The sequence below is a fragment of the Hyla sarda genome, chromosome 2, assembly GCF_029499605.1.
Source record: "Hyla sarda isolate aHylSar1 chromosome 2, aHylSar1.hap1, whole genome shotgun sequence".
Lineage (NCBI taxonomy): Eukaryota > Metazoa > Chordata > Amphibia > Anura > Hylidae > Hyla > Hyla sarda.
In genome coordinates, this window is record NC_079190.1 from 77,098,560 (window position 1) to 77,124,187 (window position 25,628).

Below are 25,628 nucleotides of genomic sequence, written 5' to 3' on the forward strand. Positions count from 1 at the left end.
ATATGCACACCCTGCCAAGGCGAGTGTGCATGTATATATAAGGGTAGGGGGCATCAGAAGAGATAACTGTTGGCTAAATAAACATTTGGCTGTCAGCTACCTGACCAGCTTTAGGGTACATTCACATGTACAGTATCCTGCACATATTTGATGCGCCAGATTTGAAGCTGCAGATGAACACAGCTTAAAATCTGCAGCTTAAAATCCTGCACATCAAATATGAGCAGGATACTGTACATGTGAATAGACCCTTAGAACTCCCTCACCTGTCAGAAAAGTGGAGAGTCCATTATAAGTAAAACCTGTAGGTTTATTTATTTACCTCTCTCTGCATTCCACATTGTCCTATTGGAATAGAGACTGAAATCCTATCGAGGTCACTTCCATGGGAGTCAGACAGGGCCTGCAATGGGTGCAACTATATTAGAAAACAAACACACATGAGAAGAGTTTTCTGATCAAGGTCAAAGACACACAATATCAGAAAAAGTTTGATAAAAAATCTGCAACATAATAGGCATTCTGCCCATTCCAAAGGACACAGCATGCCCTGAAGTCGGCACAGGAAAGATCTGCATCAAGTGAATAGCATTCAAACCTCATGCACCTCTATCATACTGTACAGAATTTTTTTCCTGTAAAAAAAACTGCAATAAATCTGCCACCTGAGGAAGAGACGAAAGCGGTCGCTCGGGGCACTTCGGCAGGCGTTGCATTTTACACAGCATGGGTGAGTGTGCGAGGAGGGTGAGAATCCACCCTTGAACACTTCTATTATATATGCTACATAGGATTACTCTTATATATACACACTGGGGGAGATTTATCAAAACCCGTGCAGAGGAAGAGTGGTGCAGTTGCCCATAGCAACCAATCAGATCGCTTCTTTCATTTTCCACAGGCCTCTAAAGAGGCCTGTGGAAAATGAAAGAAGCAATCTGATTGGTTGCTATGGGCAACTGCACCACTCTTCCTCTGCACAGGTTTTGATAAATCTCCCTCACTGTCTTTATTATGAAGGTTCACTATAGTGTGTGATAATACAATTGTTTGCATATATTGTCACTGTTATTTCTCTTGCATACCCCATGTTTTGTGTACCCTTTCATATTAATTTAATATTATTATTACATGCAATTTCTGCTGGCCACCCAGATTTCTGCCAATTTCACAGTATTTTAAGTACTATGTATTTTTAAAGGTTATAATAAAGATATTTATTGTATTATTATTGTGGTATATACACACACATGTAAATGTGGTTGTACACAAAACTGCTCTGACTGAATCTGGCTTTTTCCTTTACAGGCCTAAATTTGTTGCAGCATTCCTACAGCTGTCTCCTCTGATCCCGGCTGTTCATTATCAGAATTACGACATATACGACAACTCATTACAGTGTAACAGAAGAAGACACTATAAATAAGGACGTGTAATGTAGTAAACAGATACATGACGAATAGAAGCAACTCAACTGTGCGCTTCATACGCAACCTGTTCTCCATGGTAACGGCTCTTACCTCAGGGGATGATCCCGAGGAGCGTTGCAACTTCTGGTGAAAGAGGTCACTCAACGCTCTGTTCTGACGCTCGAGGTCAAACACCCTTTTCTTCAGTTTAATACATTCTTCCCGAAGATCCTGATCAGGAGAAAAAAAATTTAGTGTTCCAAAAAAAAACCATATATATAAAAAATTGTAATCGCATAAAAGGTAAACAAAAAAAATGTAAAATACTATATGCTGCTTCATCTAAGAAACGTTTTAGGGGTCCAAACTGCTTATTAAAACAAGCGAAGCAGATGCAATGGATAACTGGGATGCAACATTTAATGGAGTGAAAAATAGGTATTTTGTTAACATGTACCTTTCATGCTGCAATAGCATTATATATTATGATGTAGAACGGGAAAGATGACATATGACAACCTTAATCAAAGCCGCTTACAAAGTAAAATAGGTAAATATGTTTTATAGGCCTGTACATCACTACTCCAGAACACCAGACGATGTATAATGAAGCGTATTCACTAGCAAAATAGGTCTTTTTGCAGTACAGGGCCACATGCAGAAGCCAAAAATCAAATGCAAAAAAAATAATTACTTACCTTTTGATTTAAAAGTGCCTGAACAACATGGTTGGCAACCTATATTATAAGACATTAAAACATTAATTTAGTAAAAAAAATAGCAGTCACCTCAAAATAAAACTGTTTGTACCAATACGATGCCTATACTGGATGTGTACAGGTAGAGAGTTAACTATATACACAAATATGACAAGTACTACTTTTGGTCGTTATTTAAGTTGTATTTTCACCAATTTTCTCCTCAGCAGACTTAATCTCTAGCTTTCAGTTGTCCCAAGTTAGTGGGTGGAGCCTAGCCTCTACAATATCTATCTGCCATATGCGGCACACAGAAAGGACGGGATCCATCTCCACTATGTCATAGTTTACCCTAAGGGCCCATGCACACAGAGTAAATTCGGCTCAGAATTCCCAAAAGGAAATTCTGAGCAGAATTCCAATGCTCTCAATAGGATTCTGCTGTTCGGTGAACGCTATGGAAGTCCCATAGCAGAACTTCTTATGACGCAGATTCAAAATACATCAAAAGAATGAACAGATCTATTCTTGAATCTGCTGGGAAAAGTTCACTAGTCAAAGGGACTTTTCTTTCACCATTTATTTCCACTGTAAAATTCTGAGCAAAATAAGTGCTGATTTTGAGCAATGTGGATCCACTGAGGAAATTCAGTGAGGAAATTCCTTGCTAAGTTTATTAAGAGCGCATGGGTGCTTAGAAGCAGCAGCAGCAGTAAGGACAACATAGAGCTATACTAAGCCCTGTGACTATAACCCTGGGGTGACCCTCTAATACTCCATAAAGACTCCTGCAGTCTCTGTCTCTGCTTCTGGCTCTCTCCAGTAAACTCCCCCCCCCCCCCCTCTACCTTTTCTTTCATCCCATCTCTGTAGACTTCTATAAGCAGTATGTAACTGATCCCTTAGCCATCTGACCTAAGTCTCCTCTCTCAAGATAGACTTGAGGAAAAAAGGAGCCTGATAAAAAGAGAAGAGGCATTTTACAAAGTTTCTTACATGTACTTTTACTATTGGTTTTAGACACCTTTAAAATAGTCAGTCTCTTGAAAGTAGCGGCAAAGTAGATTGAAATAAAAGCACTCACCCACTGTAGTACTCAGGATTCTTTATCTTTGGTGCATATTTACAGTTGCAGCGGGGAGGTTAGTGTGAAGATAATAAAGTATCCTGAGTACTACAGTGGGTGAGTGCTTTTATTTCAATCTACTTTGCTGCTATATTATTAAACTGTGTAAATAGAGTACCACCCGAAGAGTAGTGAACTGTGTGAACAGTGCCTAATGATTCTAAAAGTGCCAGACTACATCTCTATTGTGGTTTAATAGTCTCTTGAAAGTGGCCATTAAAGAGGGATTCTAGCCATATATCTATATATCACAAATTCCCATCTGTGCAGTTTGCGAGTGTGGACTGCCATCGATATACAGACTTAAGAAGTGAGAGAGAGCTCCATGGGCACTGGTCAAATATTTTTGTTACTGGAAATCTCTAGCCCAACATTTTAAGTCATGTCCCTACTTTATATTGGTATTGTAGCCATAAAGATTTATGACTTTTCTCTATACAGGTAATAGATGCTTGGCTGTGTCTGTCCTGCCTATAAAGTAGTAGGAGTAAGACTTTTAGGTGGCTTTCTGCTTTAATGGGCTATTCACACGTACAGTATTCTGCGCAAATTTGATAAACAGGATTTTCTGCTGCAGATTTCCCTAAATGGTTTGTACGTAAGAAAACAGAATCACATTATCATTGTAGGACATGTTCATTTATATTGTCCAATGATAAAAAAATCATAATATGTTACATGAAGACACATTGTTGCACTGCTAGGATTCATCTAGAAATAAATCTAAGACCCCTCGAAATCGTGTGCACAGGCTCCACATTTACTGTATTAGTATCGATTCTTAAGTGCCAGCTTTATGCCCATTATACAATAGAAACTGGTGGTAAATATGACAACTTATGTTACAAAGTTTTTTTTTTTTAGATTTTTTTCCATTGGACAACTTTGAGCTCAGTTTCAAGAATGTAAGAACAGCGCTCACTGTCACACATATATATTAACTCTTATCTAAAGGATTTGAATGCCGAGATTTCTGACATTCCATATGGGTGACACAATAATTGAAGCCAGCCGTGGGTTGTAAAATATTTGCATTCCCGCAGCTGTTTGTAGCATACAGCTATCTTAGTGTTTAACCATGTCATCGAACTGTGGCCCCTAACATTTCATAAGCAGAGCATTATAAGGCCTTGTCCTCTGGCTGCACTCACTTTTACACCATGTCATATCTGGGCTTCACATTATAGATGGATACAAGACCGGCCTTGTAAACTGAATCGACAGGACGCTCATCAAACATCAGTTCAGGTGTACAAGATGTGATCATAGCACACGAATGGCTGCCACATTACAATGGCTTTTATTGAATTATGCAGTAGATTCCTGTTGAACCAGAAATAAAAATCACTGGACCATATCTAGGCTGGAACCAGCAGGACTCACCTCATCGAGGCAGCGCTCATAAGTTTCCCGTTGGGTTTCATTGGCTTGAGCAAGAGCGGTGTTTTCTGCCTGTAACAGACAGATGGCAATAATGAGAATTAACAAGTTAGGTACAGAAGAAAAAAAAATAGGACAAATTGCCTAATAGCCCATATGTGGTGTTTGGTCAGGATTCTGTTAATCTTATTTCTTCTAAAAACAGTGAAACATGTCTCCTCAGGTTGTGTGTGATATTGCAACTTGGCCCTATTCACTATAATGGAAAGGCTGCAGTACCACACACAACCTGAGGACAGGGGTTGTGCTGATTTTGGAAGAAATTGGTTTTAAGTACCCCTTTAAACTTTTTTATATAATGTAGATAATACCATTATATGTATTTTTGTAATATACAGTGGTTAAAAATTCTGTATATTTTTGGGTGACAAAATGCTGTCCCTGCAGCTATTGTCTGTGTGTCTCTATGAGGAGTCCAAATACAGGAAGACTGGATCTGTGCAGACTCCTGACTTGTCAATCATCCTGTTGTATGAACCAGGAGCATGTTATAGAACCTCAGTGCACACTGTCCTGCTTTTTCTTAGTGCAAAGAGCTCTGCTTGTCCACCCTCACTTCCTGTATTTGGACTCCTCATAGAGACACACAGGCAATAGCTATAGGGACAAAAATATACACATTTTTTAAACAATGTATATTACAAATATACATATAATGGTATTATCTACATTGTATAAAACTTTTTTGTTGACGACAGGTACACTTTAAAAGGGGTTATCCTGGATTAGAGAGCTTATCCCCTAAAATCCACAGGAGAAGTTTCTGATCACAGGAGGTGTAACCGCTGGGGTCCCAAGAGATCTCCTTGTCGGGGGCCGGCTACTTACTCTGCATGCTCCGGTCCCCCACTCTCTGAGATGGGCTTTAGTGACAGCCTAGTCGTCAAATCACTGACTGAGCTGGGGGCTTAGCTATTGCTATGTCCAGGAGGGGAGAGATCCTGGGCTGTGAACTTGCGATCTATGAGCTTGTCTGTCTCCTCTAGAGCATGGGTCCCCAACCCAGTCCTCAAAGCCCACTAACATACTGTGTTTTTTCAGATACTCCATTGGAAAAGAACAGGGGGGAAATATAAAAACCTGGAGCATTGGTGAGCCTAGAGGACTGGGTTGGGGACTACTTTGAGTAACACTAATTGAAAAAACAACTGTTCTAGGAGAAAATGGCCAAATTGGTCCACATGGGCACCAATCCAGATTTTCACAAAAAAAAATTTTAAAATAAAAACACACTACCTCTCAGCTCTGGCTTCAATCTTGTTAAAGCCTTATCGAGCCACATTAAGTAATGTTTGCAAATTGATAACATTTCTATTTCTATATGGTTTCAAGTCATTTGTTATGATTAGATAGCCCTATTTCTCCTCTCAGCTACCTCATTCCTATTGTACAAGTGACAGCTCTGGCTAATACTAGTTCTGGAGAGCCTTAATCAGGTTGCAAGAAATATTCAATAGGGAAAAGCAGACAAGCTGCTGCCAGACACTTCTGGCAGTGGCTAATCTCATGGCAGAACAAAAGGATCAAGTGTATTGACACTGAACATTCCCGATCTTCATTTATCCCCAAATCTGTCAACAAAGGACCCAATGCTGACTTGATCAATATCTGCATATATTAAAGGGGTTATACAAAATTAGAAAAACTTTTTTTCTCTTAAAAACATCACCACTCCTCTCCTCAGGTTGTGTGTGGCATTACAATTTGGCCTCATTCACTTTAATGGAACTAATACCATACAGAAACGGAGGACAAGAGTGGCGCTGTTTCTAAATCCTGAATAACCATTTAAGAGAATGTGTAAAGTTTACTTCAATTTAATATATGGTCTGTTATGTCAACAACTGCAGAGAACTCTGGATATGAAAGGAGAAAACTGGCAATATAATATATACTCCCAGAAGCAGAGTAGACAAACCTGTTCCCAGAATTCCTCTCACCTCAAGGTCCCGCAATCGCTCCAGAAGTTCCTGAATGACCAGTGGTTCAGACACCCCTCCGCCAAGGAGCCTGATCTCTTCCTCCACCTCAGACGTCATTCTCTGAAAACAGAGGATACACCATAAGCTAAGCAGTGAGAGAGATTTGGCACAGTCAAAACAATATCTAATGTTAGAGCTAAAAACAAAAGAAATGGAAATCGGACATTTGATATGGTCAAGAATAGAAAGCCCGCATATCACATAGCCAAAAACTTGACTCTAAAAATACCAAATAGCAGACACTGACTTGTGTTGACATGAGACAAAGAATTTCCTGCCATCTGTAGCCTTTATTATAGCTAAACAAATGAAAATTAACTTTAAAAAAAAATTAAAAAATAAATAAAGGAGCAACATACTATATAACTGCTTTCTTCCTTCCTGGCTAGTAATAAAGTGCATTGGACTAAATGCCCCAAACATATTGAAAAAAAGAAAACGCTGAACCTGATAATTGTTTAATAACTTTGTTTAGAGGGGTTTTTAAAGGCGATAGGGGGAGATTTATCAAAACCTGTGAGAGGAAAAGTTGCCCATTTGCCCATAGCAACCAATCAGATCGCTTCTTTCATTTTGCAGAGGCCTTGTTAAAAATGAAAGAAGTGATCTGATTGGTTGCTATTGGAACTGGGCCACTTTTCCTCTGCACAGGTTTCGATAAATCTCCCCCATAGTCTTTTGAAGGGTGGGGTCAGAAATAGCGTATATGCAGCGTATCTCATGCTGCGCTAAATCTGCTGCACAGCGGGACAAAAGCTGCATATTCTCCTATAAGCAGACATACATGGCTACCCGCGGCAGTGTGCCGTACGGTTTGGAGACGGGCCCAGCGCGGCCAAGTGACAGTGACATGCACACCCACCTCCAAACCCATTGTGCACACAGGGCTGCCGCCAGGTAGCCCTATTTCTTTGTTCATATGAGAATATGCAGCATATTACCTGCTGCGCAGCTGATTTCGTGTAGCGTGAAATATGCTGTGTGTATATGCTATTTTGACCCTTGCCTAAACGGGATATGTAAGAATAGTAGAACAGAGGGGGGCTGGAGCGTATTGAAGGTGACAAGTTCCGGGGAACCTGTCATCCCTTTCATGCTGCCTGAACCTAAAATTCTTCAGGTGTCTCCCTGAGGCTTCTCCCTGCCACACCAGCCCTGAGTGATAGATCTGTCTCTGTTTATGTATAGGATAAGATCAATCAAGGCCAGCTGGGATTCCTTTCAATAAGGCTATTTATAAGGCCTATAGGTATATCAGTGTGGGCTATTACAGATCAATAATACATTATATTACTTGTTATACATTGTTGTAAACTTTAGCTGCTACTGAATCCTACACGAGTCTTCGGGCAAAAATCTAAATTTCATGCCGACAGCCTAGTAGAGTCCTAGATTTTAATTTTCAAGTCACAAGATATCATGTGATCTTATTGAAGAAGAAATATCTATTTACTGTTGCGAAGAAAGCCATGTAAATAGTGTCAAAGAGAAGCCCCTGGGGGAGATTTATTAAAACCTGGGTAAAGGAAAAGTTGACCAGTTGCCCATAGCAACCAATCAGATCACTTCTTTCATTCCTAAAAAGAAGCAATCTGATTGGTTGCTATGGGCAACCTGACCTGTCAGTTTTTCCTCTGCACAGGCTTTGATAAATCTCCCCCCGCCCCCCCCGCCCCCCCCCCCCCCCCCCATTACCCCCATGGTCCCAAATCTTTTGGGATCTCTGTCTTTTCATCAGGTCAGGTTTCCCAAGCAGGGTGCCTCCAGCTGTTGCAAAACTACAACTCCCAGCATGCCCGGACAGCCGAAGGCTGGGAGTTTTAGTTTTGCAACAGCTGGAGGCACCCTACTTGGATAAAGACTGAGTCAGGTAAAGAAGTTAACTGGTTCTGTCTGTTCAGGCTTCGCCCTCTGTATATTCCAGAACCAGATAGATATATAGAAAATATATATATATATATAGTCCTAGGAGACTCTTTCCTAGGACTGTATCCACCTTTTCCAGCCCACCTGAGCACCTGAAGGCTTAACTCATTTACGCAGGATAAGTCATCAACTGCCGAGCCGAGAAGTTCATGACGAATCGAATTTACTGTAAGTTCGCTCATCTCTAATGGCGCGATTTCCCCCCCCTCTTGTGGATAAACCTAGTCTACGGCCCCGCATAAAATCTGGTTCCGACACAAAAAGGGTTACCTTATCAATTTCGTGACAAATAAGTGATTAGACATTCCCCATCTGGTAGGGAGGATTATGGAGATTAGGTCATTCTCCGCACGCCCTGCCCCCTGTATACTGTATAAACATGTGGGGAGGTTTTAACTGGAGCTTCGGAATCAGAGGGCTTTGACTGTACAAAACATTTGGGGATACACAGGCAAAGAGTTGATATGGCTCTCACCTCATTTGTGATGTCATACCCGGAAACTGGATGCATGCGGGGTCCACACCATGTCAGTACACCTGCGCGTGAAACAAAGACTATGATTATAATCGGGCATCAATTATAGACGGCGGGCAAGTTAATCATCAATTACAGTGAGTTCTTCCCCTGTGATCAGCCATATTGGATTTCATACCATTACGGCAGGAGCCAGGGGTCTGACCCAAGACCATTATACCCCGGAGACCTTAATCACATCTGTTTGTGACCCCTTTAATGATGTGTGTTCTTTCAGCCCTCCGCACGGTACACTGCACAGCATCACCGCTCCAGGCTTCTAAAAGCCATTCTGTAATTAAGTGCTTGACTCTGTATAATGTGTAAGGACCTGATCAGCCATACCGGTCACCTCGCCTGTGCTTACTAAGGACAATGCAGCTAAAGACCGGCGCAAGCAAAGAAGCACTGAGGAAATATTTACCCCAGCTATATAGCAATGGAGTGAGACAAGCGGCTGCGGGCTGGGAATCCTGCCTCACTAAATCTGTGGGCAAACATTTATGATACACAACTTCTCTTTAGATCTTTTCTCACGGTTCCTGTATTGGGTCTACTATATAGATAAGGATAGGATTTCAGCACTGACAAATCAAGTGAATTCAGTACAGTAGAATCTCTTAATCGCGGACATGGGAAGAAAAAAAAAAAAAAAAGAAAAGTGTCCGCTATTGAGAGATGTCCCCTATTGGGAAAAAAAGGCTCAAAAATCTTTCTAAATGACCAAATACTGTACTCACTCCAGAATGTAATTACCTATAAAACATGTTAAAAGGCAATATTACAGTAGAATCTCCTAGTGCTGTTTTAATCACCCCCCTGTACCATTTCATCCCCCCAGTGCCCGTTTATTCCCCCTCTTGATTCTTTCAATGCCACTTCATTCCTCCCCCTTGAACCCATTGTGCCACATCATTTCCCCTTGATCCTCACTGTGCCATTTCATTCCACCTTTATACCCCTGTGCCAAATCATCCCCCCACATTATCCTTTGTGCCACATTACTTTTCCCCTTCCCTCCTCCCCCTGTTCTTTTTACCTGGCCAGCAGGCTCAGCGTTCTCCTGACATCCTCTGCACTGCACTCACTGTGAGCAGCAGCGGCTACCAGCAGTGACAACTTACTCTCCCAACGTAACTCGTCAGTGCCCCAGGTCGCTGCTCTCAGTAAGTGCAGTGCAAAGGACATCAGAAGCATCACTTGTCACTGCTGGTAGCTGCTACTGCTCAAAGCCACCTCTGCTCTCAGTGAGTGCAGCACAGAGGACCTCGGGAGAACATCCCGCCGAGAGCCCCTGCACCTGAGCCTGCTGGCCAGGTAAGAACAGGGGGAGGTGGTAAGGGGAAAAGTAAAGGGTAAGGGAGGATGATTTGGCACAGGCCACAGGGGGAATTAAATGGCCCAGGGGGATAATGGGGGGGGGGGGGGGTGAAATGGCACATGGGGTGGTAAAGAGTGGATGATGAATTAGCACAGAGGGTAATAAAGGGGAAATTAAATGGCACAGGGGAGGGGGGGGATCAAGTGGAAATGATGTGGCACAGGGGAGTAATAAAGGGTGGGAGGGCTATTTGGGGGCACAGGGGGAATAAAGTGGCATGGGGGGAGAAATCAGAGGTGAGCGCAAGAAAGGGCCAGCGGACATACAGAAGCAGGAAACCACTGTTTAAAGAGCAGCCCTCTGCTTCTGTGCTAGGGCTGCTGCCTGGGGGTGAAGTGGGGGGGGGGGGGGGGCAGGGCCCCTTACTGTATTGTCTGTACCCCCTGATGGTGGTCCTGCTTAGAAGGTAAGGCCTATTGGGAGTGTTTTGTCCTCTATTAGGTGTGTCCGCGTGCGCTATTGGGAGTGTCCCCTATTCGGAGGGTGCAAATACATTAAGTCTTATGGGACTCCAGGGAATAAAACAAACTGTTGACTATTGGGAGGTGTCCACTAACCGAGATTTTACTGTATATACTACTAAGCATGCACTGGTGATGCACTACTAGGGGCGTTACTATAGGGGGTGTAGAGTAGCAGCTGCACAGGGGCTCTGGTCCATGACAAAAAGCAAAGAATTGATCCAGCTCTCCTGTTAAAATTTCAATATTGTATTGTATTTCATTAAAAGTTCACACTGCAGGACAACACACAGCTAGTTGCAAAGACATCAATAAGGTGGCACGCGTTGCGAGCACATGCGCACTCTTGATCACCGATGGGGCCCTGTAGCGAGATCTACCAATCACCACATCCCACTGCCTGTTCTCAGGAAAAATTCACTATGTACCTGCAGACAAGTAGTCCCACTATGTAACTATTCCCTTTGGAATACTGTATTTCACCAATTTCCAGCCCATCTCTTATTCATCTGCTGTGTACACTGCATTGTGTATAGAGTATAATCCTCTCTTCTAGGGACATGAGCTGTGCACCAAGATGAGCCAACGATCGCTCCCTATTCCCCCTTATTAGCTAGAACTCTGTAGATTCTGTTAGCAGATGGACCTGTGAAACACACTACAGCAAACACCGTATTAATACACATTATACATTACACCTCCTCAATATAATAGAAAAAGAGGCTGACTGCTTAATACACAAACAATATATTTTATTACCAACAGCATATCCCAAAATATCTTCATTTTAATGTTACACATCTTGAGCAAAAATTGCCTTAAAGTGGATACTTTAACTTGTACATTAGATACACGGATAAACCAGCCTTCAAGCACCTAAAAACTATTGTCAAGGTGCTTGTCAAGGCATAGGATAGATTAGGCAGCAAGTGAACAGTTCCTGAAGTCGATGTGTTGGAAACAGGACAACTGGGTATCTGTAAGGATATATAGGTGGCCATACATCTTTAATAGCTTTTGGCGACAGTATTCTATCCCAATCTCCTCATACACCACCAAATGTTTAAGTGTTCTCAATGGAGAGGAGAGGGGAGGGGGGAAGCATAGAAACATAGAATGTGTCGGCAGATAAGAACCATTTGGCCCATCTAGTCTGCCGAATAATCTGAATCCTATCAATAGTCCCTGGCCCTATCTTATATGAAGGATAGCCTTATGTCTATCTCTATCTTATATGAAGGATAGCCTTATGTCTATCTCTATCTTATATGAAGGATAGCCTTATGTCTATCTCTATCTTATATGAAGGATAGCCTTATGTCTATCTCTATCTTATATGAAGGATAGCCTTATGCCTATCCCTATCTTATATGAAGGATAGCCTTATGTCTATCTCTATCTTATACGAAGGATAGCCTTATGCCTATCCCTATCTTATATGAAGGATTGCCTTATGTCTATCTCTATCTTATATGAAGGATAGCCTTATGCCTATCCCTATCTTATATGAAGGATAGCCTTATGTCTATCTCTATCTTATACGAAGGATAGCCTTATGCTTATCCCATGTATGCTTAAACTCCTTCACTGTATTTGCAGCGACCACTTCTGCAGGAAGGTTATTCCATGCATCCACTACTCTCTCAGTAAAGTAATACTTCCAGATATTACTGCTGAAACCTTTGTCCCTCTAATTTAAAACTATGTCCTCTTGTGGTAGTTTTTCTTCTTTTAAATCCTCCTTTACCATGTTGATTCCCTTTATGTATTTAAAAGTCTCTATCATATCCCCTCTGTCTCTTTTTTCTTCCAAGCTATACATGTTAAGGTCCTTTAACCTTTCCTGGTAAGTTTTATCCTGCAATCCATGTACTAGTTTAGTATCTCCTCTGAACTCTCTCTAGAGTATCTATATCCTTCTGGAGATACGGCCTCCAGTACTGCGCACAATACTCCAAGTGAGGCCTCACCTGAGCAAAACAGGCAGTCAAAATCGTATATACCTGATGGTTCCCTCCCATGATATCATCTGATGGAGGTGGGTAGGGAGGCCACCAAGCACTTCAGACAGATGGCCAGTCCCGCTAAATTCGTCAGGTAAGAGCATTTAAGAACAGCAGGTCTTGTGGAGTGTTCCTGGTATACAGTGGATAATGTCTAAAAGTTTTTGGTGAACTAGCAGCAGAGTTCCGGGTACCCAAGGTTTGTTGATACGCAGGAGAGTCAAAACAAACATGTCTGGTCCAATCCCACAAAACTACAAGGCTACTCTAGCACAAATTGCAGAAAAAGTTACTGCTGGCTAAGAAAGAAACGCCCATGACCTGAGGAAGAGGGGTGTTGTCCCCTCGAAACGTGTTGTCACCCCAGTTTCTACAAATAAGACACTATTTTACTTCTACTACTCTGAAGTCTGGAATCATCATTACAGAGCTACATTCAGTAAGCGCCGGAGAAGTGTCCTCTTTTCCCCCCACACCGCCGCAGGTTGTCGTCTTCTCCAGTTCAAGAAAGAAAATGTGGCCTTACATACAGTGCATTGGAGCTTTTTTGTATGGCGCTACATAACTGCAGACAAAGAAGAATGCCCATGATGACCCTAGTCCAATGCTGAAAGAACCTACAATGGGCACATGAGCATTAGAACTGGACCATGAAGTACTAATAGTAGTTAGACTGGTCTGATGAATCAACGTGGCTTTAGGTTGGTTTATGTGCTTTGTTGTGGGGGAAAGTGAAAGCCCCAGGATGAACGAGGAGCCAGGTGATGGGTAATGTTCTGCTGAGAAACTATGGGTTCTGTCATTCATGTGGATGTTACTTTGACTCATCCCACTTACCTAAACATTGTACAACCCAAATACATCCCTTCATGGCAGTGATATTCCCTAATGGCTATGGCCTCTTACAGCAGGATAATGTGCCCAGCTACACTCCAAGAATCAGGAACACTTCGATCATTGTCATGTTTCCCAAACTATTCCTGATCATTTCTAAATTCTCCAGACCTGACTCCAAAGTGCTGGAGAAACAAGTCCGATCCACAGAGGCTGCCCCGTCACAATTTACAGAATTTCTTCTAAGACCTTTTTGACCGGTCGAGCCATAAACTGGGAGTTATTTTTGTGGCACAAGAATTTCTTAACCTGTTCAGGACCCATGACGTATGCATACGTCTTCACACCCTGGGTCTTAAGGACCCATGACGTATGCATACGTCATGGCGTTTTCCGGTCTCTGCCGCTCGCCGGGCAGAGATCGGAACTGGATGCCTGCTGAAATCCTTCAGCAGGCATCCAGGGCAAACGCCGAGGGGGGCCATGTAGGCCCCCCATGTCGGCGATCGCCGCAAATCGCAAGGGAAATCGCCCTTGCGATCTGCGGCGATACCGGGCTGATCGGGTCTCTGGGACCCGACCGCCCGGTAATTTCGCATGATCCCGGCTGTCGCAGACAGCCAGGACCATGCTGGAGTATCGGAGCGAGGTGGCAAGCCTGCCACCTCCTCCGATCCCCTGCGATCTGTCGGTTAGTTAACCGACCAATCGCAGGAGGGGGGGCGGTTACTTCCTCCCGTCCTGCCCGGCCCCTGAAAGTCCGGAGAGGACAGGAGGAAGACCGGAGGACGCGGCGGGGGACGGGGGAGTGCTGGGGACCGGCCCCGGTACTTACCTCGTCCCTGAAGACCCGGATCCAGACGATGAAGACGGCGGCGGCGGCGACAGGTGAGTAGATCTTCAGCCGCGGTCGGGCCCTTTACAGCAATGCACGTCGCCGTAAAGCGACATGCATTGCTGTAATAGGACCCTGTAAACTACAACTCCCAGCATGCCCAGACAGCCCTTGGCGTCTGGGCATGCTGGGAGTTGCAGTTTTGCAACATCTGGAGGTACACAGTTTGGAGACCACTGTGCCCTTCCAGATGTTGCAAAACTACACATCCTCAGCATGCCCTTACTGTCCAGGCATGCTGGGAGTTGTAGTTCTGTAACATCTGGCCCTTCAGATGTTGCAGAACTACAACTCCCAGCATGCCTGGACAGTTTTGGCATACTGGGAGTTGTAGTTTTGCAACATCTGGAAGGGCACAGATTGGGAACCACTGTATTGGTGGTCTGCAAACTGTAGTCCTCCAGATGTTGCAAAACTACAACTCCAAGCATGCTGGGAGTTGTAGTTCGGCAACATCTGGCTCTAAAGATGTTGCCGAACTACTACTCCCAGCATGCCTGAGAATGTTTGGGAGTTGTGGTTTTGCAACAGCTGGAGGCACACTGGTTGGGAAACATTGTTTCCTAACTCAGTGTTTCCCAACCCGTGTGCCTCCAGCTGTTGCAAAACCACAACTCCCAAACATTCTCAGGCATGCTGGGAGTTGTAGTTTTGCAACAGCTGGAGGTCCCCCCCCTGTGAATGTACAGGGTACATTCACATGGGCAGGGGGCTTACAGTGAGTATCGGGCTGCAAGTTTGCGATGCAGCAAATTTTGCGCGGCAGCTCAAACTCGCTGTAATCCCCCCGCCCGTGCGACTGTACCCTAAAAACACTACACTACACTAACACAAAATAAAATAAAAAGTAAAAAACACTACATATACACATACCCCTACACAGCCCCCCTCCCTCCCCAATAAAAATGAAAAACGTCTGGTACGCCACTCTTTCCAAAATGGAGCCTCCAGCTGTTGCAAAACAACAACTCCCAGTATTGCCAGACAGCCGTTGACTGTCCAAGCATGCTGGGAGTTTTACAACAGCTGGAGGCACCCTGTTTGGGAATCACTGGCGTAGAATACCCCTATGTCCACCCCTATGCAAATCCCTAATTCAGGCCTCAAATGCACATGGCGCTCTCACTTTGGAGCCCTGTCGTATTTCAGGGCAACAGTTTAGGGTGACATATGGGGTATCGCCGTACTCGGGAGAAATTGCCTTACAAATTTTGGGGGTCTTTTTCTCCTTTCACCCCTTATGAAAAGGTGAAGTTGGGGTCTACACCAGCATGTTAGTGTAAAAAAAATAAACTTTTTACACTAACATGCTGGTGTTGCCCTATACTTTTCATTTTGACAAGAGGTAAAGGGGAAAAAAGCCCCCCAAAATTTGTAACACAATTTCTCCCGACTACGGAGATACCCCATATGTGGGCGCAAAGTGCTCTGGGGGCGCACAACAAGGCCCAGAAGGGAGAGTGCGCCATGTACATTTGAGGTGATTTGCACAGGGGTGGCTGATTGTTACAGCGGTTTTGACAAACGCAAAAAAAACAAAACCCCACATGTGACCCCATTTCGGAAACTAGACCCCTCACGGAATGTAATGAGGGGTGCAGTAAGCATTTACACCCCACTGGTGTCTGACAGATCTTTGGAACAGTGGGCTGTGCAAATTAAAAATGTTGTACAGCCCACTGTTCCAAAGATTTGACAGACACCAGTGGGGGGTAAATGCTCATTTTATGCCTTGTTACGTTCCTCAAGGGGTCTAGTTTCCAAAATGGTATGCCATGTGGGGGTTATTTTGCTGTCCTGGCACCATAGGGGCTTCCTAAATGCGACATGCCCCCGAGCAAAATTTGCTCTCAAAAAGCCAAATATGACTCCTTCTCTTCTGAGCATTGTAGTTCGCCCGTAGTGCACTTCAGGTCAACTTATGGGGTACCTCCATACTCAGAAGAGATGTGGTTACAAATTTTGGGGGGTATTTTCTGCTATTAACCCTTGTAAAAATGTGAAATTTGGGGGGAAACACACATTTTAGTGATTTTTTTTATTTATTTTTTACGTATGCAAAAGTCGTGAAACCCCTGTGGGGTATTAAGGCTCACTTTATTTCTTGTTACGTTCCACAAGGGGTCTAGTTTCCAAAATAGTATGCCATGTGGTTTTTTTTTGCTGTCCTGGCACCATAGGGTCTTCCTAAATGCGACATGCCCCCGAGCAAAATTTGCTCTCAAAAAGCCAAATGTGACTCCTTCTCTTCTGAGCATTGTAGTTCACTCATAGTACACCTCAGGTCAACTTATGGGATACCTCCATACTCAGAAGAGATGGGGTTACAATGTTTGGGGGGTATTTTCTGCTATTAACCCTTGCAAAAATGTGAAATTTGGGGGGAAACACACATTTTAGTGAAATTTTATTTTTATTTTTTTACATATGCAAAAGTCGTGAAACCCCTGTGGGGTATTAAGGCTCACTTTATTCCTTGTTACGTACCTCAAGGGGTCTAGTTTCCAAAATGGTATGCCATGTGGGGGATTTTTGCTGTTCTGGCACCATAGGGGCTTCCTAAATGCAACATGCCTCCCAAAAACCATTTCAAAAAAACGTACTCTCCAAAATCCCCTTGTCGCTCCTTCGCTTCTGAGCCCTCTACTGCGCCCGCCGAACACTTTACATAGACATTTGAGGTATGTGCTTACTCGAGAGAAATTGGGCTACAAATATAAGTATACATTTTCTCCTTTTTCCCCTTGTAAAAATTCAAAAATTGGGTCTACAAGAACATGCGAGTGTAAAAAATGGAGATTGTGAATTTTCTCCTTCACTTTGCTGTTATTCCTGTGAAACACCTAAAGGGTTAAAACGCGGACTGAATGTCATTTTGAATACTCTGGGGGGTGCAGTTTTTATAATGGGGTCATTTGTGGGGTATTTCTAATATGAAGACCCTTCAAATCCACTTCAAACCTGAACTGGTCCATGAAAAATTGTGAGTTTGGAAATTTTGTGAAAAATTGGAAAATTGCTGCTGAACTTTGAAGCCCTCTGGTGACTTCCAAAAGTAAAAACACGTAAATTTTATGATGCAAACATAAAATAGACATATTGTATATGTGAATAAAAAAAAAAAATTATTTGGAATATCCATTTTCCTTACAAGCAGAGAGTTTCAAAGTTAAAAAAATGCAAAATTTTCAAATTTTTCATAAAATGTTGGGATTTTTCACCAAGAAAGGATGCAAGTTACCACAAAATTTTACCACTATGTTAAAGTAGAATATGTCACGAAAAAACAATCTCGGAATCAGAATGATAACTAAAAGCATTCCAGAGTTATTAATGTTTAAAGTGACAGTGGTCAGAATTGCAAAAAATGGCCGGGTCCTGAGGTGTAAAATGGCTGGGTCCTTAAGGGGTTAAAGGGGTTATCCAGGAAAAAAAACTTTTTTTTTATCTATATCAACTGGCTCCAGAAAGTTAAACAGATTTGTAAATTACTTCTATAAAAAAAAAAAAAAAAATCTTAATCCTTTCAGTACTTATGAGCTGCTGAAATTGAGTTGTTCTTTTCTGTCTAAGTGCTCTCTGATGACACTTGCCTCGGGAACTGTCCAGAGTAGAAGCAAATCCCCATAGCAAACCTCTTCTACTCTGTGCAGTTCCCGAGACAAGCAAAGGTGTCAGCAGAGAGCACTGTTGCCAGACAGAAAAAAAACAACTCAACTTTAGCAGCTGATAATTATTGGAAGGATTAAGATTTTATAGAGAAGACGTTTTCTTCCTGGAATACCCCTATAAGGATTGTAGTTGATGTTCTAAGTCACATCATGTCTGATAAATAATTGAGTAGATGACAGAAATGTATGACAATACAGAAATTCATGGCTGCACAGATGATGTAAAATGGGTCATAAAGATTATATAATCCAAAACTCTATAAAAAAAAAAAAAAATATATATATATATATATATTTTTTTTTTTTTAAGTTTGGAATAAAAGGATAAGCAAGTAAGAGAAACAATGAGCCTTCCCGCAGCTCAAAGGCTGTCCCTTGCTGATCACGTATTCAGCCTCTGCCCTTCCATCAGTTTGGTGCTGTTAGGAATGCCAGTGATATATTTCGGAACACTGCATTGCAGACACCCCCAGCACATCCAGTACCACTCCTCCACACCATGCAAGAATACACATCAGAGGCCAGCTCCAGGGAGATATTGCTCTGTATGCTGGAGTAATGCAGCGTGCCGGTGACATGAGGACATTCTAAACGGAATAAGAGCTTTTCTATCTGACCTGAAAACTGCACGCAACAAGGGACATCGCAACAGTCCAATCAGAGCAGGAATCATACCCTATGTGCCAATGGATAGGAGAACGCTGTGGCAGCGTAGCTGGCAACAGTCACATTACCTAACGCAGTGTTTCCCAACCAGGGTGCCTCCAGCTGTCCAAAACTACAACTCCCAGCATGCCCGGACAGCCGAAGGCTGTCCGGGCATGCTGGGAGTTGTAGTTTTGCAATAGCTGGAGGCACCCTGGTTGGGAAACACTGACCTAATGAGATGTCATTATTGTGATTGACAAAGCGCTTACCATAAAAACCCTAATCTATGCCCCCTATAAGCAAATTGCCATCCACTGCACTGTTAAAGGGGTTATCCAGGAAAAAAATTTGTTTTATTATTTTTATAGATCAACTGGCTCCAGAAAGTTAAACAGATTTGTAAATTACTTCTATTAAAAAATCTCAATCCTTTCAGTACTTATGAGCTTCTGAAGTTAAGGTTGTTCTTTTCTGTCTAAGTGCTCTATGATGACACGTGTCTCGCCCAGTTTAGAAGATGTTTGCTATGGGGATTTGCTTCTAAACTGGGCGGTTCCCGAGACACGTGTCATCAGAGAGCACTTAGACTGAAAAGAACAACCTTAACTTCAGAAGCTCATAAGTACAGAAAGGTTTAAGATTTTTTAATAGAAGTCATTTACAAATCTGTTTAACTTTCTGGAGCCAGTTGATATATAAAAATAAAATAAAAAAAAGTTGTTTTTTTTTCCTGGATAACCCCTTTAAATAGCAGCCTGGCCTTTATGTGTTCATACACACTGTCACTGAATGACTCTACAAATTATTTATTATGGTGGATAACGCTCACTTTGTAATAGGATATAATGATGGACTGCTCATGCACCGACTTTACTACTACCCTAACATAACCTGCAGTAGTCTGAGGAAAAAGACATCAAAAGCCCATCTGTGGCAAAGCTATGCGTGGACTCCATCAATTTTACATACAACAAGTACTATAATAAGAGATCAATAGTTGGGAATGGAAAATGCTACAGATGTTCAGCATTAGAGGTAAAAGACCATGTAGACCGACTTGGGATGAGTTATACTAAATAGTTTTCACCTTGAACGGCAAGAGGCTTTATACATTGTCCCATGACCTACAAGACCACTCATCCCTGCATAGTAGGCAACCTGATGGTTGGAAAGTTCCCAGTTGTGTATTCTGTAACAATTGTATGTTTTCCATTTAAGACGACACAGATACAACGCATCTTTAGCTCACTATATCTCCCCTCTGCGTCCTGGACAGTAAACGGCAGCACCTACACCCAAAAAAGTAAATGTCCAGTGCGGGTTGCGGCTTTATTTCAGTAAGATCATAGATCAAGCATGTGATGCGTTTCCGGTGTCTTTACACTCTTATTCATATGTTTTAGATTGGTTGATGAAACACAAACTATGGAGACAATGAGGACTTGTATAGGACAAGTCCAGTGCATGAATGTGCGGTTTCAAGACTTTATTTTAGGTAAGATCCGAAATAAAGCATGTGACACATGTTTTGGGTGTTTGTCTCCATAGTTTTATTGTGGCATCAACCAATATAAAATCCATGAGTAAGGCTGCATTCACACCACGTTTTTGCAATACAGTTCCCGTATCAGGTTTTTGATGAAAAACGGATTCCTCAAAACCTGACTAAACTGTATCAAAACGTGTGAACAAATTTCAACCCGTATACGGTTTGAAAAATTATGTCTGGTTGCATCCGTTTTTTAAGAAAAAACTGTATACATTTTTAACTTTTCACCACATTTTGAATAAAGTTTCACTTGTTTGATTGAAATTCTAAGAAAAAAAACTGTGCAAAGTCAAAAACTGTATGGTGAAATCCGGATGGAATTGTACGCACACTGTTCCGTACGGTTCCCATTGACTCCCATGTTAAAAAAAAATATATATACGGTTTATTACAGTTTTTCACCCGGACCAAAAAACGTGGTAGACTACGGTTTTGGGTACGGGGGAAAAAAACTGACAAAACCGTACAGGATGCAAAACTGACACAACCTGATGCATCTTTTGGCATATGGTTTTCAATGGAGAGTCAATGCATACAGTTTTCAATACGGTTCCATATGGTTTTCCCATAGAAAAACGTGTACGGGAACTGTATTGCAAATACGTGGTGTGAATGCACCCTAAGGCTAAGTTTCCTCTTGGTTTTCTTTCTGGCAGTTTTTGGATATCTGCCACTGCAGTTTTTGAGCCAAAACCAGAAATGTATTCAAAAGGAATAGGACATATAAAGGAAGGTCTTACACTTCTCCTCCCTTACGGATCCACTTCTGACTTTGGCTCAAAAACTGCAGTGGCAGCTATCCAAAAATTGCCAGAAAAACAAAACAAGTGGAAACTTAGCCTAAGGGTGTCAATGAGGACTTGCACAAGACAACTAAAGGGTCTAGGACAGAGAAGGGCAGTGCCTACAAAGTACACCAAAAAGAGCAGAAGTCCAGCACGGGAACTTGTGATTTCGAGGCTTTAATACAGTAAGATCGGACATCAGGAAATTGACACGTTTAGGTGTCTGACACCATTACTCTATTGTTTTATTTTGGTTGATGCCACACTAAAAATACAGAGACAACGAGAACGAGGACAAGTAAAGGGTAAAGCTTAAAGGGGTTATCCAGGATTAGAAAAACAGAGATAGTTTCTTTTAAAAACCGTATCACACTTGTCCTCAGGTCCTGTGTGGTATTGCAATGGCACCCATCAAGTGACTAGTAGTTAAAGGGGTTATCCAGGAAAAAAAAACTTTTTTATATATCTATATATCTCAACTGGCTCCAGAAAGTTAAACAGATTTGTAAATTACTTCTATAAAAAAAATCTTAATCCTTTCAGTACTTATGAGCTGCTGAAGTTGAGTTGTTCTTTTCTGTCTAAGTGCTCTCTGATGACACCTGTCTCGGGAACTGTCCAGAGTAGAAGCAAATCTCCATAACAAACCTCTTCTACTCTGTGCAGTTCCCGAGACAAGCAGAGATGTCAGCAGAGAGCACTGTTGCCAGACAGAAAAGAACAACTCAACTTCAGCAGCTGATAATTATTGGAAGGATTAAGATGTTTTAATAGATGTAATTTACAAATCATTAAGAAGTAATTTATTGGGGAACATGAACACTGCGTCCAGGAGGTGGTAACCCGTGGCAACGGAGCTGGAGATGAAAACGCACAACAATCTTAAAAAAATCAAGCAGAAAAAGCTAAGGAATACCATGATGATAGAGAAAAAGTGCTGGAGTTCTTATGCACTTATACAGAAATTACATATATATTTTTTGAATGAATGTTCTGTTCTTTTCAAACAGAAATTATTTTGGGGCATAGCTGTATTTGAATTCCTCCGGTGCGTAAACCATTCCACCCATCTTGGACGCAGTGATCACTTCCATTACGGATTTTCCGTTTGTCTCGGTTTTTATATTTGCTAAGTAACCAATGACGTACCGGGTCATGTGACCCAGCATTTTTGTATTTTAACTTGTAAGATTCGTATTACAAGTCAGTCTACGATTAAGCACCCAGGTGCGAAACGCGTCAGACATTGTCCTCTGTTAGGTGTTTCTGTCGGATTTTCGAAATAAAAGCAAGCTTTTACCTGCAAACCCAGCGCTGGACAATTCTTCTTTCTACTATTGTACAAAGCCAAGGGCGGGACCGGCGTGTCCTTGCGCAGGTGCTTTGGATTTGTTCGAAGGGGTGAGCGGCATTACTTGTTGCTTTCTAATTTAGAAATCTGCTTAATTTTCTGGAGCCAATATATATATATATATATATATATATATATATATATATATATAAAGTTTTTCCTGGAATACCCCTTTAATACTAGAAACAGTCTATTGAATAGAGTGGTGCGATGGTGTTCTACAATGTTAAATGAGCTGCATGTCTTTCTTGAGCAGGGTTTCCCAACCAGGGTGCCTTCAACTATTGCAAAGCTACAACTCCCAGCATGCTGGAAGTTGTAGTTCTGCAACAGCTGGAGGCACCCTGGTTGAGAAACACTGTTCTAGAGTAAAATGCATCCAGGTGGTATGACTAATAAATGCAGTTATTCAATGAACAAATCCTTTACATATATAGGTTATCATTTGGGTAGATATTTAAAAGGCTGAGCTAGGGGTGCTGCAAAAAGTGATGACTTTGCTTACTGCAGTGTCCTCGGAGGACCGACTAAACTTCTCAGACACCGCAAAAACAGCACACTCGCATCCCACAAGTTCCAACCTGTCACAGACACAAAACCAACGGCACTCTAACCGGTTCTGGAATAGGAGAACGCAGCGTGTAATGCTCAAAGTCACCAGTATACATTACCAAGACAGTCTCTGCTGCAATGTTAGCCATTCCAGGCATCATCCCTATTAAGCACCGCGCTGAGCTGGAGCTCCAGACCATGATTAAAGTATCATTTCATGTTTAGTGTTAAAAGATGAGAATTCTACCGATGTGACCCTACGGATCGGCCAGGCAGGAGACTGGCTTAATGGCTGAAAGTCGACGGGATTAAAACGGGACACCCATTATCGCTAGCGGAATCGCAAATCAGTGTATTGCTTAGGCACGTAAACATTAAATCACTGCCACCGGAATTGCAAAGCACTGCAACAGATGTGCCGCTCATCCATAACCTCTCCAACCTTAACCCACCGCGGCTATAACTAGTCGGGCTAACTTCGCACGTTGGGAGCTGCGGGGGCTGAAATGGGCAAGGCGAGGGAGATCTATGGCCCATTAGGTGGTTTGAGAATTTAGAATCCCATGCATGTTACTGGCTCCGCAGCTTGGGAAGTCAGCAGGCGCGCCAATGTAACCAGCAACGGAGATGAAGCAACAAAAGTCTTAAGGCTGAGAATACCAATAAAACCGGAATGGAACAGTAATGACAAACGTCTAGTCGTAAGTGACCTTTTGGGCATGCCGAAAAAACGAGGCTCCCCACCTGTTTCAAAACTACAACCCCCCAGCATGCCCTGACAGCCTTCGGCTGTCAGGGCATGATGGGAGTTGTAGTTTTGCAACAGCCAGCGAGCCACAGATATAGGCTTACACCTATAACCAAAGGGCTGAGCCAATTTGGTAACTTGGTGTTACACTAAACTTTATGATAAACATGGCAGCATCACGTATTTATATGGAATACACATGACCGATAACACGTGGCAAATCTGGGAAGAAGTACATAAGTTCTGAGTAATTTTTTTGGAAAAACAATAACTTATACATATCTGGCCTCCTAGAAAGGCACAAAAGGTGTTTCGGCACCACTTTGTCCTTGTCCACAACTACAGCCGATACATTGTTAACATTTACAAGGATCAACACCACCATCAAACGTGGCATATTTACAGCCGTGTAAGAACACATGGGTACGGAGAGTGAAAACAGACGTGCTGTATTTTCAGACCACAGACAAGTTTTCCACCGCCGCTTTCGTCTCCCGTCAGCATTTTCGCAGGAACACAACGTTAACGGAGCAGGCCAATAACACTATAAGCCCCAGCTTGGGCACACCACATACAACAAGCCTACTGCACCGTCTGACTGGCCACATCACATGGCAAAACAATAGGTCCGCCATACGACACGTAAAGTTTATCATACATTACAGAGACGCATCGGTGATGCATTATAATACCAGGCTTCGGGGGCTATTGTTAATGTATACCGAGAAGTTGCCAGGGGTACCATTAGAGTCCAAGTAGACTTTGCAGTGGTGGTGGAGGGGGAGGGGGGTGTCTACGCTGACGAGGGGCATGCAGGGATGAAAATGTGAAGGTCACCTAAATCCAAAAATATAAGAAAGTAGGGGTGGAAATGGCACTGCCAACTCACCCCGGCTTGGTTGCCTTCTTTGCTCTCACTTCATGGAAGCTCTTCGAGAGCCGGCTGCCTTGGTTATTGTGCTGCATTGTTAGCTAGCACAGGCGCAGCAGGGAAGAGGGGAGGGGGTTGAGGGATGTGGTGACGGGAGGAGGGGGGGGGGGGTAAGGCTGAATCCTTGCCAGTATCAGCGTGTGCTCATCCCGGCCTGTAGTGCCTATCCCCCATTCTCCTCTTCTATGATGTAAAAAGAGGCCCACGTCACATATACACACACACATGCACTGCAGCCAGCACTCCCCCTGAGGGAGAATCCTTATCCTACCCTTATAATAGCAAGTGCTTTCCCTTCTGTCACACAACAAAGGAGGAGGGGAAGGGATCTCTGACCACATCAGGAACAGCTTCTCCGGTCAAGGTCAGACGTTCAAACATGATTCTCCAACATAATCCTCCAAATCTCTAATGCTATCTGTTACATTATTATACGCGACTGAAGAGGAATGGTTGAGTATAATCGCTGCTTATCATCCACTTGGAGGATATACCTCCCAGGTCCATTACTCTCTGTCTACTAGCAAATATTAACCATTTTGCCGCTCTAAATAGCAAAGCGTTGAAAGGATATTGTAGGATTATTTTCATCCATTATTCAGCATGAGCGCACATAAAACAAAATACTATTCTCATTCAAACATGCACATATATTTCTAGACGTACTCAGATATACGGAAGATAAAAGTAGGGATAATAGAGGTAGATTTTATTCTGGGCTTTA

At 42.6% G+C, this 25,628-nt stretch overlaps 1 protein-coding gene across 9 annotated transcripts in view; it reads right to left on the reverse strand.

The window, feature by feature from the left end:
- The window catches only part of NCKAP5L (NCK associated protein 5 like), an 84,486-nt gene that overhangs the window by 18,799 nt on the left and 40,059 nt on the right, over positions 1 to 25,628 (reverse strand). For 6 of the 9 annotated variants that reach the window (XM_056562139.1, XM_056562136.1, XM_056562140.1 and 3 more), the window contains exons 2-7: positions 9,057 to 9,118; positions 6,614 to 6,715; positions 4,617 to 4,685; positions 2,108 to 2,146; positions 1,521 to 1,640; positions 323 to 418 (exon numbers count right to left, since the gene is read on the reverse strand). In XM_056562139.1, the coding sequence (XP_056418114.1) occupies positions 323 to 418; positions 1,521 to 1,640; positions 2,108 to 2,146; positions 4,617 to 4,685; positions 6,614 to 6,715; positions 9,057 to 9,092 (462 nt within the window). In that variant the 5' untranslated portion in view covers positions 9,093 to 9,118. Of the gene's footprint in view, positions 1 to 322; positions 419 to 665; positions 816 to 1,520; positions 1,641 to 2,107; positions 2,147 to 4,616; positions 4,686 to 6,613; positions 6,716 to 9,056; positions 9,119 to 24,862; positions 24,974 to 25,628 lie in introns of those variants that run through there. The other 3 variants (XM_056562138.1, XM_056562137.1, XM_056562143.1) reach the window with 3 other exon arrangements.